The following is a 22,037-nucleotide window of genomic DNA, read 5'->3' as shown; positions in this document are numbered from 1 at the left end:
CTTTAATATATTATAATTTACATATAATATAAATTAGGGTATTAATATAATTTTATTTGGTTATAATTTTCTCTCTCTTTACTTTTTTTTTATTCAAATAAAAAAATTTTCCTACCTTTTTTTCATCCATTTTCTCTTCATTCAAACAATATAAAAAAAATCAATTTTTTTATTTTCTTTTCTTTTATTTTTTTTCCATTTTCTTTACTCACATTTTTTATCTTGTATTCAAACAAAGTGTTAATGAATAGATATTAGATATTTAAAATCTTTCTCTTAGTGCCACTTCACATATTGAACTGCGTCCATGTCTCGCATTTTATGTTATAATCTTATTAGATTAGATTTAATTTGTTTTAAGACAATTTATTTTTTCTGTTTTGGTATACATTGAAGTTAATTTTAAAATACTCCTGGATCTCAAAATCAAAATTTAAAAATCTTAGAGCATTTTTAATATTAATTCTGATTTCAATTTTTATTTTGGATTCTATAATAATATTTGTACTAATATATGTCATAAATAATAATTTAAAATTAAAAATAAAATTTATTCTTCTAATATTTAATCTTAATTTAGTTAAAATTTTATATTATTTATAATTATTTTATCAATATAATCGTACGAATGACAAAATTTTATTAATTTTTCATTAAGATGATATTATATCTCTAAAATTATACCAATTTTATTTTATAAATCAATTTTAATATAAATTTTAATTTTAAATCAATTCACTTCTTAAAAATATCAAAAATAATACTCTAAAAATCCTCAATTGAAAATACTCTTAACTATATCTGTTATGGGTTTAAATGTTAATAAGCAATGTCATTAAAAAGATCAGGAAGAAGGACAATTGCAACATGACAAATTAAATACTGGTTCATAATCAAGAGTCAAAACTTAGACTTAGACTATCACTGATGCTGGACACAAGTCAGTTTATCCTTTTGCTTGGGCTTGGGTTAGAGAGGGAGTGCAACACTGGCCCAATAAGGGCAGGTTGAAGTGTTGAACCACCCAAGCTAGTCCAACTAAACCTAGACACTAGTTTTTTTATGGGTTTCAAAACTTCTTACTGGTTACTACTGAATTGCTAAAGAAGTTGCATATATACAGTAGGTAGGGGTCCAAAGTCAAATATCAATTGGGCCACTCAGAATCAGAAGTTGAAGCTCCAGTCTTTGAGAAGCCGTAAGCCATGGCATTCAGTTCCCAGTCTGGCAACTCATTATTATGGCTATGGCTACTGCTTGGCACATAGCCAAAATACTTGCTTTCATCATATTCAAGTGTAGCTGCTGCTGCTTCATGGTTGTTTGCAAATTGCTCCCCTCCTATTTCAGTCATATACATTGATTAAATCAGTTTGAATCCATGAAAGACTTATCTAATTGTAAAATGCCAGGTCATCAACATACCTTGTGTTAACAAAGCAACGTTATCATTCAAAACGGCTTGATCAATTTCCTCCAACTCGTTCCATCTGCTATATGCTTCGCTCACCATTTTCTCTAAATACCCCTGCAGGCGAATTATAGGATCAAATCAAAGTCCAAGAATAAATTAAAACACTTTCTTGATAATATATATAATTAATTAATTAGATAGATATGCATACCCTATTGTAGGTGTTTAGGTCTCGGCCTTGCAGGATTTGGCCATTGATATCAGCTCTAATCAACTGGCATATAGGACTCAGATAGATGGTATAATTAGCATGACTGTACATATACACTTTGTTGCCCATTTTACATGTCTTTGCATGCTTTATTGTCGCTTCCCACATTTTCTCCGACATCCCAATCCCTAATATCTGATCGTACACATAATACTACTCATTAATTCATCCATGTAAATATTAATTTGACAATAATGAATATTGTTATACCTTTCTAAGCATTTGAGGATCAACAACGGATAACTTGAGGAATTCTTGGACTGTATTAATCCCCTCCGCTGAGAGTTTTTTGTGGAAAGCTCCGTCTTTCCCGATCTTTTCTAGGCGCCACACTTGGTCCTCCAACATTGGTGGGTGATGCTTTTTGTACACTAACACAAGAATTATATTAGCACACAAATTCTTTTTGAGAAGGGAAATAGAAAGAGGATGGAGTAAGAACTCACATTCACCACGGTGATCCTTAACTATGAAGGCTTGAGTGATGCCTTCACGAATTCTGATAGCACCTTGTTGGTTGGGAGCAACCCTGACAGCAACTCTGAACTTTCTGCTACGGATCCAGCTAGAGTTATCGGTAAACTCAATCTCCCCATTCATGGGTGCAATGCCATCCCTCATGGTGAGGTTCAATTCTCCGCTAAGCAAGGGCCTCTTCCCTGTTCTCTCCTTCACTATATGCCTGTTAAACTGCTCGCTGCTCCACCACGATTCTTCGCCGGGAAAATCACCATCAAGAACCACCAGCTCTAGCTTTATGGGATAGGGAAGGCTTGTTCGAACCATTTGATCATTGTTGGTTTTGTCAACAAGAATCACTTGCATGGGGTTCCCTTGTGCGTCGAGTATTCTGCTTGAGGTGAATATGGGCAGGGAAAGTTCGTTTGTGAACATGAGTTGCAACTTCGGTGGTTGCTCCGATGATGACGATGATGCCGCTTCAATTCTCAGTGAAGGAGAACGCGTGTAGTTACTTCCATGACGGTGTCTTATTATGACTCTTTCCACCTCTTCATTTACCACTTTTCTTAGCAAAGGTTCCAACCCTGACAACAGGTTCTGCATGTTTTTCACCCTTACTGCTTCCCCTATTATCCTGTGCCAACAATTAACAATTACTAATTATTAATTAACTTCACTTCATCAAACATGTTATTCAATTCAATCTAATAAATAAATAAATAAACATACGAAGCAAGAGAAGGCCTATTCGGTCTCATGCGTTTGTCGCTTGCCTCTTCTGCATCTCTATCAGAATCATCAAACAACCGTTTAGCCGCCATTGATGACGATTATTATTATTATTTCTTCTCAACACCAGGAATATATATAAATATACTGGAGAGAATTAGAGACAGATTGCAGTGATGTATGTGGGGAAATATTGGAATGGAAGAGAATAGATGAAGCAATAAGGTGTATGTGTGGATGAGAACTGAAAGAGAGAGTTTGAGTATATTTCTATATATACCGGACAGAATTATTGTGAAATAGTAGAAGCAGGTTCTTGGAATATCGGAGGAAATAGCGAAGAAAATTAGCTACCTAGAATGCGTATCCGTCCTACCATGTAAAAAGACTTTGACTCTAACACTCGCTTCAAAAGTCAACCTCAAATATTTTCCTATTACTATATGTATGTATGTGTATATGAGAAATTAAAAATCATCAAGTAAGCTAGGCAAATCATGAAAGGTTGGTAAAAGTGTAGGACCCAGAGAGTTATAAGGATTGAAATTGAACTGGCACCAGCATTCACATAATCACATGTAATCTGATACCATCAGATTCATAGCAGATTATTGCTTGCTAAAAGTGAAAAGTGGCCGCCGATACCGTCAATAATCATCCCTTATATCTTTATGCATGGAGTGAGAGGTACCATCACCAAAAGAGGATTAATCTTTTGATTCGGAGCACTAATTGTGATCAAGTCAAGTGTACGTGTTAGTTATTTGATGTGATGACTTATAAGTTATGTTTGTTTTCTTACGAGAAAATGACATTTATTTACAAGATATTTTCTTTTTATAATCAATTCTTATAAAATTAAAATAATATATTTTTTAATTTATTCGATCAAAATATCCTTGCCTAGTTATTATAGGTATATATATAAATTAGTAGTAATTATTTGGTTGATTTAAATAATAATAATGTAAAATATATATTCATTATTGTAATAAAAGTTATTTACTTTTAATATTTCATCACATAATATAAAATATTTTAACTTGTTATAAAAGTACTTCACTTAAAATCTTTATATATTTGATGATTAATAATTGATAAAATATTAAAAACAAATATTACTGTTTAAATCAGAAAAATAATTATATGTTTTATGTTATATTTAAATCAACCAATTAATAATAATAAATATGTATTATTATTATTATTATCAAACAATTATCACTAATTTATATATAATTATATTATAATAATTATTGAAAGATATTTAGGTCAAGTAAATTAAAAGTAGGTTAGTCATTTTAATTTTGCAAAAGAAACGAACATATATTCTTTAAATAGAAAAGAGGAAATGTTGTTTAAACATCTCGTATAAAAACACAATTGTGGTCTTTTTTTATATTTATTTCACATCTAATAAAGCATACAATGATCTTTTTAGTTGCATACCATGTAAAACAAAACGATAATAAGCAGTTTATTTATTTATTTTTTAAATGTTTGATAATAAAAAATTAATAAAAAATAACAAAATCTATTTTATTTAATATTTGTTAATTATTATAATTTATATTATTTAATATTGTAATAATTAATAAATATTAAATAAAATAAATTTTGATTTTTTTTGTCATCTTAATATTATTATTATTTTTTTACTTTGTAATAACTAATAAGCAGAGAGTAGCACCAAAGTACGACGGCAAATACAAGGAGAAAGATTATAAAAATTGTTTTTACTGCCTTATGTATAATCTAGTAAATTTCCTAAAATTTGCTTTCTTTTATATATGTTTTTGCGTTTACCAGTTTAGTCAAACCACATGCTTCTAGGAAGGATCCAATGCGCGTTTGTTCTCAACAATACGCTGTTCGAGCTCATTTTACCGACGATTATTCTCGTGTTGCTATGAAGATAATTACATTGTACTAACTTAAAGGTGGATTTTTTTTAATTATTTAAGACACATTAATTAATAATGGAATATAAATAATACAGTAGATATATACTTCTATTCAAATAAAGTCTTCATTCTTTTATTCATACATTTGTCAGAGAAATAATTCAATCCGAAACAAAGTATATGTGTAAAATAAACACAATAAAAAATATTAAATTTTAAGCATTAAATTTTTATAAATTATTTTCAGTAGATATATCTATTGAATGTGTTACATTTTTACAAATTATTAAATTTTCAGTAGATATGTTTATTAAATGTGTTACATTTTTATAAATTATTAAATTTATTAAATATAAATTAAAAGTTAATATAAAAAAAGAATATTAATAGATTATAATAGATATAGAATATACTATTTTTAATATAGAATATACTAGACGTTATTAATACATAAATAAATAAGTAATTAAATATTTTTTAATATATAATATTTTAAATAAAAAATATAATATTTTATTTTTAAATAATAAATATAAAATATATAAATATAAAAAATATTTTATTTATTAAGATCAATTATCATGTAATAAAATTTTTTGAATATTAAAAATTATATTAAAATAATATTTTAAACTTCAAAATAAAAATATTTATAAACTGATTTTTCAATTTTCTTATGATTAATGATTCTTCTTGTTGATTTTTTTTATTAAATTTTTATAGCTGAAAAATTTTAATTAAGTAATTATAGTATAAAAATGTGTTAATTCTTAATTTCATCGATGGATACAAAAATATCACAATAAATATAAAAATAAAAATTGAGAATTAATAATTTTTAATTAATAATTATTAATATTAGTTTTAATTTTTTTATCAATTTACTATTTTATCGGTTAATTATTGATTAAAAATAAAATTAATTTCCTAACAAAATAGAATAAAATACTCCACTACTATTTAATATATTGCTAATATTATTCATTTGTTTTTTAATCTATTATTTTCATTTTTATTACTTTTTCTACAATATATGTTGAAGGGACTCAATAGTATTTGTCTTTTATTGTTTTTAGTAACTTAAGAAATAATATTTGTACATACTTTATGTGGCAATTTTTTAATATATCGGAGACTTTTTTGTAAAATACAAAAATATGAAATTTTTTGAAGTTTTATCAAAATATAAAGGGTAAGTTATAAAACAAAAATCAATGGGTGAAATTTTTATTTTTCTTTTCAAAATAAAAAAAAAAATTTGATGGGTATTCGTTTTAAAAAATAAAATATAAATCATGGTGAATTTTTTGTTATTTTAAATTGAAAATAATAATTTGTATTTTAATTTTTATTAAAATAAAAATTTGTTGAGTATTTATTTTAATAATAATTGTATTATATAATAACATTTATAACAAACTAATCAGTTAATAACATTTTAATATAATAATTTAATATTTGTCATAATATTAAAATAAAATTTAATTATTTTATATTTTTATGTTACAGTTTAGACTATTATTTTAATATAATTTTTTAATATTACAAAATTTATTGCATGATAATTGATCCTAATAAATAAAATATTTTTGTATTTACATATTTTATATTTATTTAAAAATAAAAGATTATATTTTTATTTAAAATATTATTTATAATAATTATTTATTTATTTATGTATTAATGTCGTCTAGTATATTCTATATTTATTATCGTCTATTAATATTCTTTTTTTATATTAGCTTTTGATTTATATTTAATAAAATTTAATAGTTTATAAAAATATGACACATCTAATAAATACAAAATTATTATGCTTATTTTAGATATATCCTTTCAAGAGATTCAATTATTATTATTTTTTCAATTGAATAATGTTATATGTACATCAAAATCAACAAATTACATATTAAAATACAAATATATATTGAAAATAAATTAAATCACACATGTATTTATATATAAATACATTGATAGTTGATTTTAGTGTCCAAATAGCATTTTTATTTCTAATTATACTAGACTTTAGGTATGTAGGACCAGAAACCTTTGATATCTGTAGATGTATGCATTGCCTACAGTAATAATGGAGAAGAACTAAAAGTGCAAAAGCGAGTGGTGTACTCGGTTGATGATGAGAAATAGTAGTAGAAAATATGGCATTGCTCCTTGGTAAATTGTTCAACGACAGAGTGGGTAGGCCACGTAGCACACGCTCAACGCGGCCCTTTCACAAAAAGGAACAAAAAGAGAGCTAACTTGATTTTGACTGACTTATTATTGCATTGAACTTATAAAAAAAATTTGTTAGTTTTAACTGTAATTTTCAGTTCAAGCGATAATGAAGAACATAACACGTCTTGTTTGTTTTATTTAAGGGGCCAGGTAGCCCCCTCATTCAATTCAACTACTCTTTTGCTTTTGGCCAATGGCCACACAACATTTTCGGCGAAAAAGGGCAGAGCCGCAGAGTGCGCATATAGTACAAAACTGATAGCGATGGTTCTTAACTCGTTATATTTATATTTATATATATATGAAAGGAAACAGAAGTGAAACTATGAGGCGCTTTCTCCGTAATAACATGTTACAATGATAATGAATTACAAATAAAAAAGGATCAAGAAGAATGGAAGTGCATTAAGCGGGGAGCAAACCTTAGCAATCTATCGAGAGAGTGAGGCATGAACTTCCTTGCAAACAAGTGGCAAACATTGGTGGTCTTGCCATTGTAGCGGCATCTGGTTCCATGCCTTAGTCTCTTCAAGAACGAAACAGTGACATCGCTTCTCATGTACCTGGATGGATGGGACCCGCCCTTTGACCAATCAACCCAAGTCAAAGTCCTGTTGGCATTCCTCCTCCAGAACTTGATGCTAACAAGAGTGGGCAAATAGTGCTCGTCGGCAATGCAGCCGCCGTACCTGCAGTGCTTCTTGAACACCGGGTAGTACTGGCGGTCCGAGACCACTTCCAGTGCCAGGGCACGGTCTATCTGGAACCACTGGGACCCCTTTCTCCACTGAGACGGCTTGATCAGTGGCCTCATCCTTTGGGAGTACCTGCCCCTCCCCACGGGCCCCGCAAGATCGTAGGCTTCCACAAATGTCTTGGATGAGTTCATGAGATACCCATAAACGGTTGAGAAGTTGAAGAGAGGGATGCACGACTCCGATACAAGAACGAAGCGTTGGTTCGACATGTCCAGCAGTGCATTTGCTAGTAGACGCCTCTCTGCATCTACCATGTTGAAGTCACCCCACCTTACCCCCTGCCATCATGTTTTCAGGATTAATTAGCATACCTTAAGCTTGTGTATTCCCCTAAGTTTCTATAATAAATACGTTACTCTGTAATAGTTATTCTTTCCTCTTTTTGCATTTTCACTTTTGTGGCTCTCAAATACAGCATCACATGCCAAAGTAGGAAGAATAATGGAATTATGAAAAATCATGTGGTTTTAGTGTGTGGAAACCGAAGAGAATGGAATTTTTTTATTTTTTCTCCAAACTATACAAATCAAAAGGAGTGGAATCAAAGAAAAGTATAGCTAATGATCAAGTGCGTGCGTGTGCTCACCTCTTGAAGCAACTAAGCAGCTCTGACGAGAAAGACAAGGGAATCAGGAGTAATTAAGTAAATGTCCTGAATAAACTTATAAGGAATAGAGGGCTTGCTAATTGCTATTTAAAGGTATGGGAGGGTTAGGTGGTATCCGCTGATGGCTTAATCTCTCACGGAATCCTCGATTAACAAGTATGCTGACCCCGAATGTTAGCCTCTGACGTACGTCGCAGATTACTATACTCTTAATAATGTACGTGTTCAACTCTAATTGGAAATTTAGGTAGCTATTAAATAAAGAACTAAGAAGTGGCTTCTAGTTCTAGGGTTCATTCGGACAGGTGCTGCCCAACATTGCTCGTTTTTAAATTTATTATAGGAAGCAATTATTTGTTATAAGATAATGACAGATGTGTAATTAATTAGACTAGTGTCCTAAAAATGGAGCCGACGTGCTTGCATTTTGCAATCAATCGTATCTTGCCCTTTGAGTACGTTGCCAGAAAACAATTAACGATGGTATTATGAATTATGATTATTATTGAATTTGATGAAGGATTATTGAATAAAGAGTATGAGGACTGACCTTGCTTGGAATTCTGCGGCCATAAAAAACGGAGGTTTTGGGGACTGAAGAAGCATTGAAAGAAGGATGGGAGTGGATGTAGATTGAATAGAAGCCTTCGTTTCCTTTGAAGAATCTCTCCCACAGTGGACCCAAATACAGAGGTCCTTTCGTCAAGAACATGAACGCTACCTTTGGCTTGATTCTGAGTGGCACTTCCCGAATCTTGGGAACCATGGAAGCTCTCCACAACAACTCATCGTCGCTCATGTCATGCATTATTGCCTCCTTTCCTGCCATCAAGAAACTCCCCAACCCATCTCTCTTGATCCCGCTTTGACTATTGTTATTGACAGAAACAGGATTATTGTTATTAGAAGGGAGAAGGAGCTGCTGCCGGTTGAGAGAGAAAGCGAGTGTGATCCCTATGATGAATCCAAAGGCCAAGAGAAGAAGATGGGAAAACAAGTTGAATAGATGGAGTTGTTGTGCACTCAAAAACAACCTCACATATGCTGCTACTGCTGCTGCAGGGGAACGACGTTCTTGCTCGTGCTGATCATGCTGCTTATTATCATTCTTCATACTTTTATTGATTGACTTTTATTATTAGCAGCAAGGAATAGAAAAAGGGATCAGAACACAGAGAAATAGGATGTTGGTGGTGGACGGGTCTACATACAAATACAATAAGTATAACCATCAGACTTGACCGGATATGAGCAAAGCAACTCATCTAGATACTTGAATTCACTTTCAAACCATAGTATTTCTACTTGACTTCACCTCCTAACCTTATTCTAATCTTCATATACAGTATCAATAAAATAATAATAGCCTTTCTTATTCACTTCCTCGGTAATCAAGCATCGTATATTTCTATTTCTAGAGTAAGAAAAATAGTTATAAATTCCGTATAAAACATGCATTAAAATCAACCCGTTAAAAGAATCTATTTACATCTATTTTAAGGCGAATGCTATAGTATTTATCACTTTTTATTTAAGTTACTAAAAAAAAGTAAATAAATAATATTTATTAAATTTTATATAATTTATTTTTTACTTTAAAAAAGAAATAAGACCATTTAGGCACTATAAAACTCATCCTATTTTAATTCATCAATGTTTTTTACAATTTTTTTTTGTCAAAATCAATGTTTTACAACTTATCCCACAATATTACTAAAGTAAAATAACAGCAAGTGATAATTTTCCTAAATCATAAACCATAAGAGTAGACCGGAAATGTTCATTATTTTGGGCCCAAAATAACTTAACATAGAGAAAAGTATTTGGGCCAGTTTCTTGATTGGGCTCTTCTATATTAAGGGCCGGCCCAATAAACTGAGTCTCCAAATTGTACTCTCACCTCCTCCGTTGTGTTCTGCAACCTCCAACTTGATCTCTTTCGTTTGGGACAAAACTGAAAAGAAAAGAAGCATCTCTGAAGTGAAAGAATTAGAGAGAAGAGAGTGTGAATCGAAGAAGCGGATGCCGGCACCATAACGAAGGATGGAATCGTAAGAGACAGTGATAAAATAGAATTGAATTTGCGATGGCGGGGTCATCGATAATGGAGAACCTGTTCCAGAGGACACTGGAGGACCTCATAAAAGGGATGAGGCTCCAGCTGATCGGCGAATCCGCCTTTATATCGAAGGCGGTTGAGGAGATCCGCCGCGAGATCAAGTCCACTGATCCCCACACGAAGTCCACCGCCCTCCACAAGCTCTGCTACCTCTCCGCCATCCACGGCCTCGACATCTCCTGGGCCGCCTTCCACGCCGTCGAGCTCATGTCCTCCTCCCGCTTCTCCCACAAGTCCGTCGGTTACCATGCCGCCGCCCTCTCCTTCCATGACGCCACCCCCGTCCTCCTCCTCACCACCAACCAGCTCCGCAAGGACCTCTCTTCCCCCAACCCCTTCGAGGCTTCTCTCGCCCTTCAAACCCTCTCTCGCATCGCCACCGTCGATCTCGCTAGGGATTTGACCCCTGAGGTATTCTCCCTTCTCTCCTCCGGTAGGGTTTTCGTTAGGAAGAAGGCGATTGCCGTCGTTTTGAGGGTTTTCGATAAGTATCCTGACGCTGTTAGGGTTTGCTTCAAGCGTTTAGTTGAGAATCTCGAGAGTTCTGATCCTCAGATTGTGAGTGCGGTTGTTGGGGTTTTCTGCGAGCTCGCTTCCAGGGATCCGCGGTCGTATCTTCCATTGGCGCCCGAGTTTTACAGGGTTTTGGTTGATTGTAAGAACAATTGGGTTTTGATCAAGGTGCTTAAGATTTTCGCGAAGTTGGCTCCTCTGGAACCAAGGTTGGCCAAGAGGATTGTTGAGCCGATTTGCGAGATTATGAGGGCGACTGGGGCAAAATCGGTGATGTTTGAGTGTGTTAGGACCGTGCTCACTAGCTTGGGTGACCATGATTCTGGAATTAAGCTGGCTGTTTCCAAGGTCAAGGAGTTGCTGGTTGATGAGGATCCCAATCTTAGGTATCTTGGGCTCCAGGCACTTTCTGTTGCATCCGAGAAGCACTTGTGGGCTGTCTTGGAGAATAAGGAATCTGTGATCAAGTCCTTGAGTGATGAGGATTCCAATATTAGGGTCGAGTCTTTGCGCCTTGTGATGGCCATGGTCTCTGAGAGCAATGTGACTGAGATCTCCGGGGTCTTGGTCAATTATGCTCTGAAATCTGACCCGGAATTCTGTAATGAGATATTGGGTTCTGTTTTGACGACTTGTTCTCGGAATGTGTATGAGATTGTTGTTGACTTCGATTGGTATGTGTCTCTTCTTGGAGAAATGGCAAGGATTCCCAGTTGCCAAGAGAGTGAGGAAATAGAGCGACAGCTTATTGATATTGGTATGAGAGTTAAGGATGCTAGGCTGCAGCTTGTCCGTGTTGCTCGTGATCTGTTGATTGACCCTGCATTTCTGGGTAATGCGTGCTTGCATAGGATATTATGCGCTGCTGCCTGGGTTGCTGGGGAGTATATTGACTTCGCCGGCAATCTGTTTGAGATCATCGATGCACTTCTGCAACCTCGAACCAATCTATTGCCTCCATCAATAAGAGCAGTTTATATCCACTCTGCTCTTAAAGTTTTGGTATTTTGCCTGGATTGTTACCTTATGCAGAATGAAGATGGTAATTTGGTTGTGGGACAGTCTGATCCGTTTATTGGAAAAAGATGCAGTGTGGCTCCTGAATCAGCAACATGTCAAAGCTCGAATCTTGAACAGCATGATGATTTGACTTTTGACCCAAGGAACACAACCGAGTCTCCTGAAGATCTTTCAGTTTTTGAGAATAATGCTGATACAGCTGTTACGCAGGGTCCTGCAATTACACACGAATATATGCTTGGCCTATTGGATCGAATTGAATTAGTCTTGGGCCCCCTAACAGCAAATCAGGATGTTGAAGTACTGGACAGAGCGTCTAACATACTTGCCTTTGTTCGGTTGGTTAAAGCAGAACTAATTGATAATGCAAGCCAGAAGGCGAACACAGCGGACAAGAAAGATACTCAAGTTTCAGCTATCATCACATTGATGCGTGATGCATTTGTTACAGACCTTGGTCCAGTCTCGGTAAGTGCGCAGGGAAGAGTTGCGGTACCAGATGGCTTGGATCTTAAAGAGAACCTTGACGACTTATCAGCACTATGTGGTGATATAGAACTGCCTTCATCAAGTTCATTTGGCATAGGAGGTCCTCAGTTCGGCACTTCTTCTGACGCAACTTCAACTGGTCTTCTAAAGAATGAAGAATCAGGGCTAGTAAATGAGTCTACATCTTTGCTTGAACACCGGAAGCGACATGGACTGTATTACCTGCCTTCAGAGAAGAATGAGATTTCTCAGTATGATTATCCTCCTGCAAATGATCCAAGGTCAAACAGTAATAGTGATGAAGCTGCAGAGCTGGCCAAGCTGACAGAGCAATCACTTGTTTTGAAGAAAAAACCGAACCAAACTAAACCCAGACCTGTGGTAGTTAAATTGGATGATGGAGATGTGGTGCCATTGCCAATCTCAAACAAGAGACCTGAGCCAAGGGATGATTCACTTTCTGGTGCTATAAAAGATATTCTGCTAGGAAGTACAACCAAGCCAAGTTCATCTCAGAGTAATCCTTCGGATAAGTCATCAAGCAAGCGCAAAGAGAAAAAGAAGCAAGTTGCAGCAGATATTCCATCTCAAATAAAGGAAAATCTGGGTGATGCAGAAGGTCCTGGCCTTGAGAATCCGGGATCCAGTAGCAAGGATCATGATTATGTTAAAGAAAGAAGAGAAAGAGGTAAAGAGAAGATTGTTGAAGGGGAAGGGCATGATCAGAAGGCAAGGAAGAAAAAGAGTAGTCACCGCCATGGTAAGCATAAAACTCGTCAAAAAGCCAATTCACCATTAAACGTGGTCTCACAAACACCCGAAATTCCAGACTTTCTTTTGTAACATTTAAGGATTTTGATTTTGATTTTGATTTATTATCCGCTGGTTTTATTGATTGAGGCTATTTACTGTATTATTTGTGCTGAGCCCTTAGGTTAGTTCTGTAGATAGATTCCTCTTTAAATTTTATCCTTTTGTCATTGCACATGATTCCTTTATACTATTTTGCTTTTCTTTCCTTTTCTTTTTGGTTCTACCAACATGTCACAGAATGAGCCTATTAACAAGTAGTTCTCAAGTTGGATGTTGTTTGGGCTCTTCTGTTTCTCTTGATACATAAGGCTACGAGGGAATTATCTTTGCTTTTCTTGTAATTTGTAAAGAACGTGCATGGTATCATTTTCTAGGAAACTAATCTGACCTCAGTCTTCAATTTAGTCCTTCTGTGAAGTTGGTTTTTTGGCCATTTTGCATCTCGAGCCTAGAATTTTGTTATAGTCGCAGGTTAGAGAAATCATGGGAGGTTTGTATTATTACACTGAAATTATTATAAGTTTATAACTATAAGATGCAATGGTGGTGTTTTCATCCTTCATTTATTCTATTGTAATTGCTTACGATTCCTTTATACTATTTTCTTTTCCTTGTTCTGTCTATGGAATTATGATAGGATGCAATGGTGTTTGTATTATTTGTTCCCTTACCTTCTAGAAAAACGTTTGGTTGCTGATGTTGGACACTACACTGAGATTAGTGGAAGGGAAACTCACGGATGAATGAGCAAACTGGAAATTATATTAAGTTTGATTCTGTTTTGATGCTAAATTATTTATCAAATGTAAAATTCATTGAAGGATATTTTAGGAATGCCCATAAGGTAAAATTCATTATAATAAGGTATACTCTGAAAGACAGTCACACTAGAGGTAAGGAATGCCCATACTATTAAAGTATACTCGTATCTTATAAATCACTCATAATATATCACATGCGATACTATAGTTATGTTAAATCAATCAGTGAAATTGGTTAGTTAACAGTGATTTGACTGCCATTAAGGTGGTAGATATGATGGGTGAGCACTTACGCTTGCATGTTTCTCACTTTCTAACCTTTAGGCTTGTACGTGATTAAAGATTAATGGGAAATATGTGTTTGCCCATTAAAGCACCAAAGTCAGGTCATGGTACAATCGTATCCAAGTTGATAGGACATTCACGATTACACGATAAAGCAAAAGGGTGTACATAAGGCCTCACTTATCACACAAGGGAGGTTATGGGTGCGTTTGTTTTATTTGTTTTTTAGCTTTTCTGGGTGGAAAAAGAAAGCGGTTTTGAAATATTTTTGTTATTAAAATCAGTTTTCAACCCTTTTTTCAATTATATAAAGATAAAATCACTTTTTAAGAATAAAAAAAATGCACCCTTAATCGCATTATTGGCAATACACTATTCAATAAAACAAACCAAAACGGTGAAATAGAGGTCCATTAAAAATTAAAATGATTGAACCCCTCGTTGAGATTGTATATTTATCTTCCTTCACTCATTAATAGACAACTTTACCTATAAAAATATAAGTGTATTATTAGTATAAAGGAGGATATCAATTGTGACATGCCTACCGTGGACCATCAGCAAACTTCTTACAAGCTAGATTCATCATATCAATCTTAGATTTTGTTGACCACAAGAGTGAAGTAGTGTGAGACTGTGAGGCATTAGCAACTTCAAGAATCAATAATATAGCCATGACAATTTAACCTGACCTGACTCATCCTCTCTCTTTCTGAATGAAGTTGATTTTTCAACGGTTGACTAAGTTTTGGGTAAATATGAGTAATATCTGATGAAAATTGTTTGGATATGAGGCAGGAATAAGTAGTGGTCATCCGACTGTATATTTATCCATACCTATTCCATACATACACAAATAAATGTTTAAGCTAGATTATTGTATTTGACGGGTTTAATTTGATGAATATAAATTTCTTTAAGATTGTTTATAATTTATAATGTGATCATTTTAATTATATTTAAAACTTACTTAACTTTTGTGTATTTTATATTTTATTTTTATAGATCATAAATTATATTCATACAAAAGAGATGCTATTAAAAAAATACACACAAAAAGTATCACATTTGGGATGTGGATAGAGCTAGAAGTGCGTCAAACTCGCTCATAAACTAACTCGAGCTCGACTTATTAATAATTTAATGAACTGAACTCATGAGCTAGTGAGACGAGTTTGAGCTTAGATTTGACCTCATAAATTAAATGAGTTGATCTTGAGTTTGGATAAATTCAGTTCATTAACTCGTGAACTTGCTGGATTATTTATATAATATTAAAAGTATAGATTAAATACATATACGATATACGTATTAATAATTTAATATATATAAAATAGTAATATATAATTTTACATATATATTAATATTCTTAATTGTTTAAAATTTTATAGTCATTTTTTATATATAATTTTGATGTAGGACATAAATAAAAAATTTATAATTGATAGATAGACAATATATTAAATTTATTTTTTTAATATTTTTTAATATATATAAGTTATAATTTATTGATATAAAATTATAGATTATGTTTCTATTATTTGAGTCAGCTCGTGAATTTTCGTTGAGTTGAACTTGAACTTACAAAATAAGCTTGATTGTTAATGAGTCGAATCGTGAGTCAAGTTTAATTTTCGTCAGTCAAATTTAAACTTAGCCTAGTTCAATTCAACTAAGCTCAACTCAGCTCACTTTCAACCTTATGTGTGGATAAAGTGAAACGAATACGAATCTATAATGTTTCGTAGTTGTGAATAGAAAAAGTAGTTAGGCTTTGTTTGGGTATAGAAAAGAAAATAAGAGGAAAGAAAAGGAGAGAAAAGAAAATAGAAGAAAAATTAGAGTTATTTGTATATTGTTTGGATGAAGAGAAAATAGATGAAAAGAAAATAGAATTTTTTTTTTATTTGGATGAAAAGAAAAGTGAAAAGAAAAAAAATTATAATAATATAAAATTACATTAAACCCTTATTTATATTATATATATAATTTATTAATGATAAAAATAAATATATAATTTTATTTATATTTACCACATTTTTTTTATTTCTATCTTATTTGTGGAGAAAAAATAATTTAATGGACCCACATTAATTTTTTTCTTTTTCTTTTATTTTCTCTTCCCATCCAAATAATAAAAAACTTATTTTTTTCATCTATTTTTTCTCCTTCTATTTTTTTTTCCCTTCAAATTCCATCAATCCAAACAATGTGTTAATGTTTGGAGTGAATACGAATATTGAAATACCCGCCCAATCTTGTCCATTGTTATTCCTAACGGGAACAACTACGAATTTCTCTAAATCTTCACAAATCACAATGACACAATCATTACCATTCCACATTTCCACTTGTAAACACGGAAGTTCCCACCTCAGTTTGGACTTTGGATATTCGGAGCATTGTATATATAATCTCCAAACAAAACACGAAGTGTGACTTTCCTTCAAGATATCCATATATTAGCTATTACTTTCCTTCTTAATCTATCATTAAGAATGCTTCTTCGTTCTCATTCTTCGGATCATAATTGTGGACTAAATTTGCTGCTCATTACATATTACCGTTTCATATATACATATACGGAAATGTTAGGTAGGTAAACATTTTGCTAAATCAAATTCACCCAAAATGCGTCTTTTCTTCTTTTTTTTTTCTTTTTTTTCTCCTTTTTTTTTTCTTTCTCCTCTCTTTTTTTTTTTTTTTTCTGATTCCTTCTCTTTTTCTGTCCATTATCATCTTCTTCTTCTTTTAATTTTTTTTCTTATTCTTATATATCTTCTTTGTTTCTTTTGTGTATTTTTAAAAATTTTATGAAAGAGAAAAAGAATAAAAAAAAATACAAGACAAAAATGATAAAAAAAAAGAAAGAAATAGAAATAGAAATGAGATCATATCTTTCCTATAGTCGTGTTTCACATGAGCTCGTTGAGGACAGTGTCATGCCCCTGAGTCAGGATCCTTTGGCCTAGGGTGGAGGTCCCATGATTGGGTTGATCCAGAATTTGATTTCCTAACGAGTCCATAACAACAATATATTTTTTTTATTTAAAGCACATAAATTTTATCACCATAAACATAGAACTCAAGTTGATTTCTATATCATACTGTAAGACAGTTTATTGTTTAGGATATAGGAATATACAATTTAACTTTTAAATTAATTTGTTTGGATAAAATTCTCTATTTTTTAAGAGAAACATAAAATACAGAAAAACTTTGTAACAATAATAATATATATAAAAGACATGCATGTTGGGAGAAAAGAAAAAAGAAGATGATGAAGAAGAAAAAGAAGAAAAAATATATTGAGAGAAAGAAAAAAAAGAAAGAAAATGATGATGATGATAATAATGAAAAAGCTAAGAAGAAATGCAGTAGTAGAAGAAGAAGAAAATTGTGTTTGAGTAGCAAAAATTTATGTTTCGTAATTTAAAAATTATGTGCTAATATGTCTCTTGAACTCATTTTAAAATAGGACAGTCATTAACTAAAATTTATGTGCTTTTTAACAAAAATTTATATGTCTTTTTCTTTGTTATTTAACTAAAACTACACACTTTAAAACAATTTATGTAGTATGTAACTAAAATTTATATGATTTTTAACAAAAATTTATGCATTTTTTTGTTATTAAACTAAAACTCTACACTCTAAAACAATTTATATATTATGTAATTAGTTTTTTTCAAACTCTTTTTTTTATCCTCCCATAATTTCTTTTGTTTCATGCTCTATGAATAAAAAAAATCAAATAACGAATAAAAAAATAAAGTGTTACAATAACACGAAAAGAAAAAGAGATAAAGAAAAAATTGCAACAATAAAAAAAAAAGAAAAAGAGAAAAAAATGCGCAAAAAAAAATACTAAAAAAGCATACCATTTATACGTATATTATGTAAATAATTTTTAAAAGTTTTAAGTTAATTTAGTCAAACTTAATTACTAAAAATATTTATACACGAGGCAGTAGCAATACTGCCAATACATATAATGTTTTAATAAAAATAGGTACTTGTTAACATAATCTAATATTTAACAATTATTTGACTGGGATTTCATTTAGATTAAATTGAAATCTGAGCCGAATCTAAGCTACAAGTATATGTGGATCAAAGTTTTAAATATCAAATTGGATGTAATAAACTTTAGATCCGGACAAATTATGAGATTGAGTCAAGTGTTGAACACCCGAAGTGGAGTGAGCATTTAGAACTTTAGAGTTTGGTTACTGTAAATGCACATTAACAAAAAGGGCAAACACTATAAAGATAGTGGGAAAAGTAGGGAATGAAAATGACCTAAACATTAATACATTTGATGTTGTTACATAAATATATGAGTGGCGATAATTAAAGTCGCATTATTTTGGATTGATTATAGAAGGAATGGATAAGGAATCTCCAACTAAAGTGGGATTACGGATTAAAAGGAAGGATCAAGGAAGTAGGGAGTAAGAGCTCAAAATGAAAATGTAACCTTAGACGTCGCATAGTGGGTCCATTTTGAATAAAGACATGTCAATATTTTACTGGTAAAATGTGTGCCAAACACATGCGCATGAATGTGTACCAATCAAATTGCTCTTTTATACAAGGATAAAATTGGTATTTTAAATTGATTAAATTAATTTTTAATTAAATTAGTCTTTTTATCAACAATTAGCAATCAACTAATTTAATTTATCTCTTCTATTATATAAAAATCAAATTTCTATACTTAATAATAAAATTGACGTAACATACTAACATATTTCTGAAAATATATTTTAATTTATTTTTTTAACTCATTAAATATAATTTATTATAATAAATTAATTATATTAATTAATTAATTTGATTAGATATTTAAATATCACATTATTTATTATCATTTATATTAATTTGATTTAGTAGTATTTTTTAATTTATTTTTAATATTTTGATAATATTTTTGGTTTATTTCTTTTAATTTATTAAACCAAATTAATTATACCAATCATATGTATTAATTAATTGATTTAATTAATTTATTAGTCATTAAAATAATAAATCTATAAATAAAATAAGCAATTGAGATATTTTTAACTAATAATTAAATCAAATCAAATTTATATATTGAGCCAAATTTAAATCATGTGAACTAAAAGACTAAACCAAAAAAGATTATTTTTTACTTATTCAAATTGAATGCAATAAATATAAATTAATTTTGTTAAATAATCATGGTCTTCTGGTCTTCTATGTTACGACCCAAATTCTAGCACGTCATGATCGTACCAAAAATAAGGTGTTATTAACCTAATTCCTTTATTATCTATTTAATATATTTAGCCTTTACGCATTAATCTATCGATAGTTTTTCTAAAAAGTTAAAACTTTTTCATCTTACAATAACAAATAATACATATTCACGTACTTAATATTAATAATATATTATAGTATTACATATAAAATCAATTACAAAACCTACCCCTCTGAATAAAACTTCAACTAACAAGGCGAGGAAAAAATAAATTTTAACAATAACTCAACTCGCAAACAATTCCTTCTATACTTTTGCAGTTTCACAATAAACTTACGTACCTATAGCTAAAAGGGGTGCAAAGAGGGAATAAGAACTGGAGAGTCTTTAGTAGAGTCGAGATAACAATTAAGTTCAGTTTATTCTTTATTATACAACAAATAAGCAATAGAACATATACAACTTCAACAAACAAAGAATAGAAAAGCAATCAACTAAAAACACACACACCTTCACAGAAATACACAACACAAAAATATGCGCAACAAAAAATGATACATGTATATCCTATGTAGGCCATGAACTCATGTGTCGATTTACATCCTACAACCCGACATTACCTAAGAACTAGTCTCAGATATGGTTTTTCAATTGTATCAGTCCTTGTATATGTATCGATGTGGTTTAAATATCACTAGTCAATGACAACAGAAAATCGTCGCAAAACTTGACGCCATAATATACATACAACAAAAACAGTTATCTTCAGTCCATAGGCATCCCAAAAATCATTTCTTAATCAGTCAATAGGTTTTTTCGAGATCCATGATCATTTAGTCCGTGGGTACTTTTCGCATTTAAACAACTAACAGTCTGTATGTAGATTTCTCTGAGATCAACGATCATTCAGTTCCTGGGTACTCTATATATGTACACCTTTAAACAATCAAAATCAATCAGTACATGGATTTTCTCGGTTTCAACAATCAATCAGTACGTGAATTTTTCCGAATTCAGTAGTTAATCAGTATGTACATTAGGAAAGCGGAACAAAATTCTCGTCCTTACCAGGCAAACCTTCAATCATTTAGTTCTCGTTTACCAATTTCTATATCTTTCTCAGTTTTCAGTTCTCAGTTAGTCTTAGCCATTCTCATTCTTAGTCATTTGTTCTTTTATATTAGTTTTGTAAAATATTATTTCAATCTACTTTCTCTACTTTTTATGGCAATTATTCTTTCATATTATTTCAATTTTTTTTAATATTTGATTAGAGTAAAAATTCTTTTTTCGTTGTTTAAAATTCTTCCTTATCTTTCACTTCTTTCAATGTGTTACATACCCTTATAATTTCTCTCATATCTTTTCTATATGTTGTATGAAGAGATCCAAAGATTTTAAGATTTGTTTTATCTTTCTTTATTTATTCTTTTACTTTCTAATATCTTTCTTCACACTTTTCTCTTGCATTTTCCTAAATATCATATGAAAGGAAAATTATAAGATTTTTAATTTAACTCTATATTTCTAACGATTTTAGAAAATCTTATTATTTTATCTTTCTTTCTTATTTGATAAAAATAATAACTCTAATAGAATATACTAATAAAAATATATATTAGTTAAATTAGTATAAGTAATAATATTAATTAAAAATTAGTAATATTTAATATTTTCATTTTAATATAAAAAACTAGTTTATAAAACTTTATTCTTAATTTTTTTAGAAATTTCGTCTTAAATCTCAAGTTTTTAAATATTTTATTTTTTAACCCAAAATTTTATAAAATCACTAATTTAACCTTATATTTCTAAAAATAACCCATAACTTTTATAAAAAATTTGATTTACTCTAAAATTTTTACTTTTTATTCAAAATACTCCCAAAACTTATATAATTACTATTTTTAACCTTGATCTTTTATTAATTTATATTTTCATACTCAATAATTTTTGTGTTGGTGACAACATTCTTTCTCAAAACTGAAATCTTTCTTTGTGATCTTTCAAAATATATATCTAATTTTTAATCTGTTTTTGAACATTTTAGTTACTGCTTTTTCACAGCTTTTAAATTAATCTCACAGTAATCAAATCTCATCAATTTTTTTCAATGTACCACATTACAACAATTCCAAAATCATCAAAACTCTCCAATTAACAGTTTTTATATGGCCAAACTAAAATTTCAAGTAAACAACAATAATTCAACAAAAACTTAATCAAATTTAAATAATAATCAATTAAACTAACATTTACTTATCACATACATATTAATTGATAAAAAATTATCAAATTCTATATCTATAGAAGAATCATAACAACCGAAGCTTCAGAAAAAGTTTTTGACCTAACAATTGAAGAAGAAAACATTGAAAATTGGCTACTCCACCTTCTCCTCACTTTAGCCAAATCATGCAAGTTTGAAAAAAA

At 30.9% G+C, this 22,037-nt stretch overlaps 3 protein-coding genes across 3 annotated transcripts; 1 reads left to right on the top strand and 2 right to left on the bottom strand.

Moving 5' to 3' along the window:
* Positions 1-868: 868 nt before the first annotated feature.
* Positions 869-3,112, bottom strand: LOC130967122 (protein SAR DEFICIENT 1-like). Its single transcript, XM_057891944.1, has 6 exons — positions 2,877-3,112; positions 2,132-2,781; positions 1,896-2,056; positions 1,626-1,820; positions 1,426-1,528; positions 869-1,341 (listed from the first exon to the last, which is right to left on the bottom strand). The coding sequence occupies exons 1-6, from the start codon at positions 2,966-2,968 to the stop codon at positions 1,148-1,150; spliced, it is 1,395 nt and encodes a 464-aa protein (XP_057747927.1). The 5' UTR covers positions 2,969-3,112; the 3' UTR covers positions 869-1,147.
* Positions 3,113-6,892: 3,780 nt separating this feature from the next.
* Positions 6,893-9,670, bottom strand: LOC130969389 (glycosyltransferase BC10-like). Its single transcript, XM_057895075.1, has 2 exons — positions 8,931-9,670; positions 6,893-8,051 (listed from the first exon to the last, which is right to left on the bottom strand). Exons 1-2 carry the CDS (start codon positions 9,492-9,494, stop codon positions 7,401-7,403), a joined length of 1,215 nt encoding a protein of 404 aa, XP_057751058.1. The 5' UTR covers positions 9,495-9,670; the 3' UTR covers positions 6,893-7,400.
* A 631-nt stretch (positions 9,671-10,301) lies between these two features.
* On the top strand, positions 10,302-13,712 carry LOC130968649 (AP-3 complex subunit delta). Its single transcript, XM_057894041.1, has one exon. The coding sequence runs from the start codon at positions 10,467-10,469 to the stop codon at positions 13,362-13,364; it is 2,898 nt and encodes a 965-aa protein (XP_057750024.1). The 5' UTR covers positions 10,302-10,466; the 3' UTR covers positions 13,365-13,712.
* The last annotated feature ends 8,325 nt before the right edge of the window (positions 13,713-22,037 follow it).

This window comes from Arachis stenosperma, chromosome 3 (assembly GCF_014773155.1).
Source record: "Arachis stenosperma cultivar V10309 chromosome 3, arast.V10309.gnm1.PFL2, whole genome shotgun sequence".
Classification (NCBI taxonomy): Eukaryota; Viridiplantae; Streptophyta; class Magnoliopsida; order Fabales; family Fabaceae; genus Arachis; species Arachis stenosperma.
The sequence above is the reverse complement of the archived record's forward strand: the minus strand, read 5'-3'. Positions and strand labels throughout refer to the sequence as shown.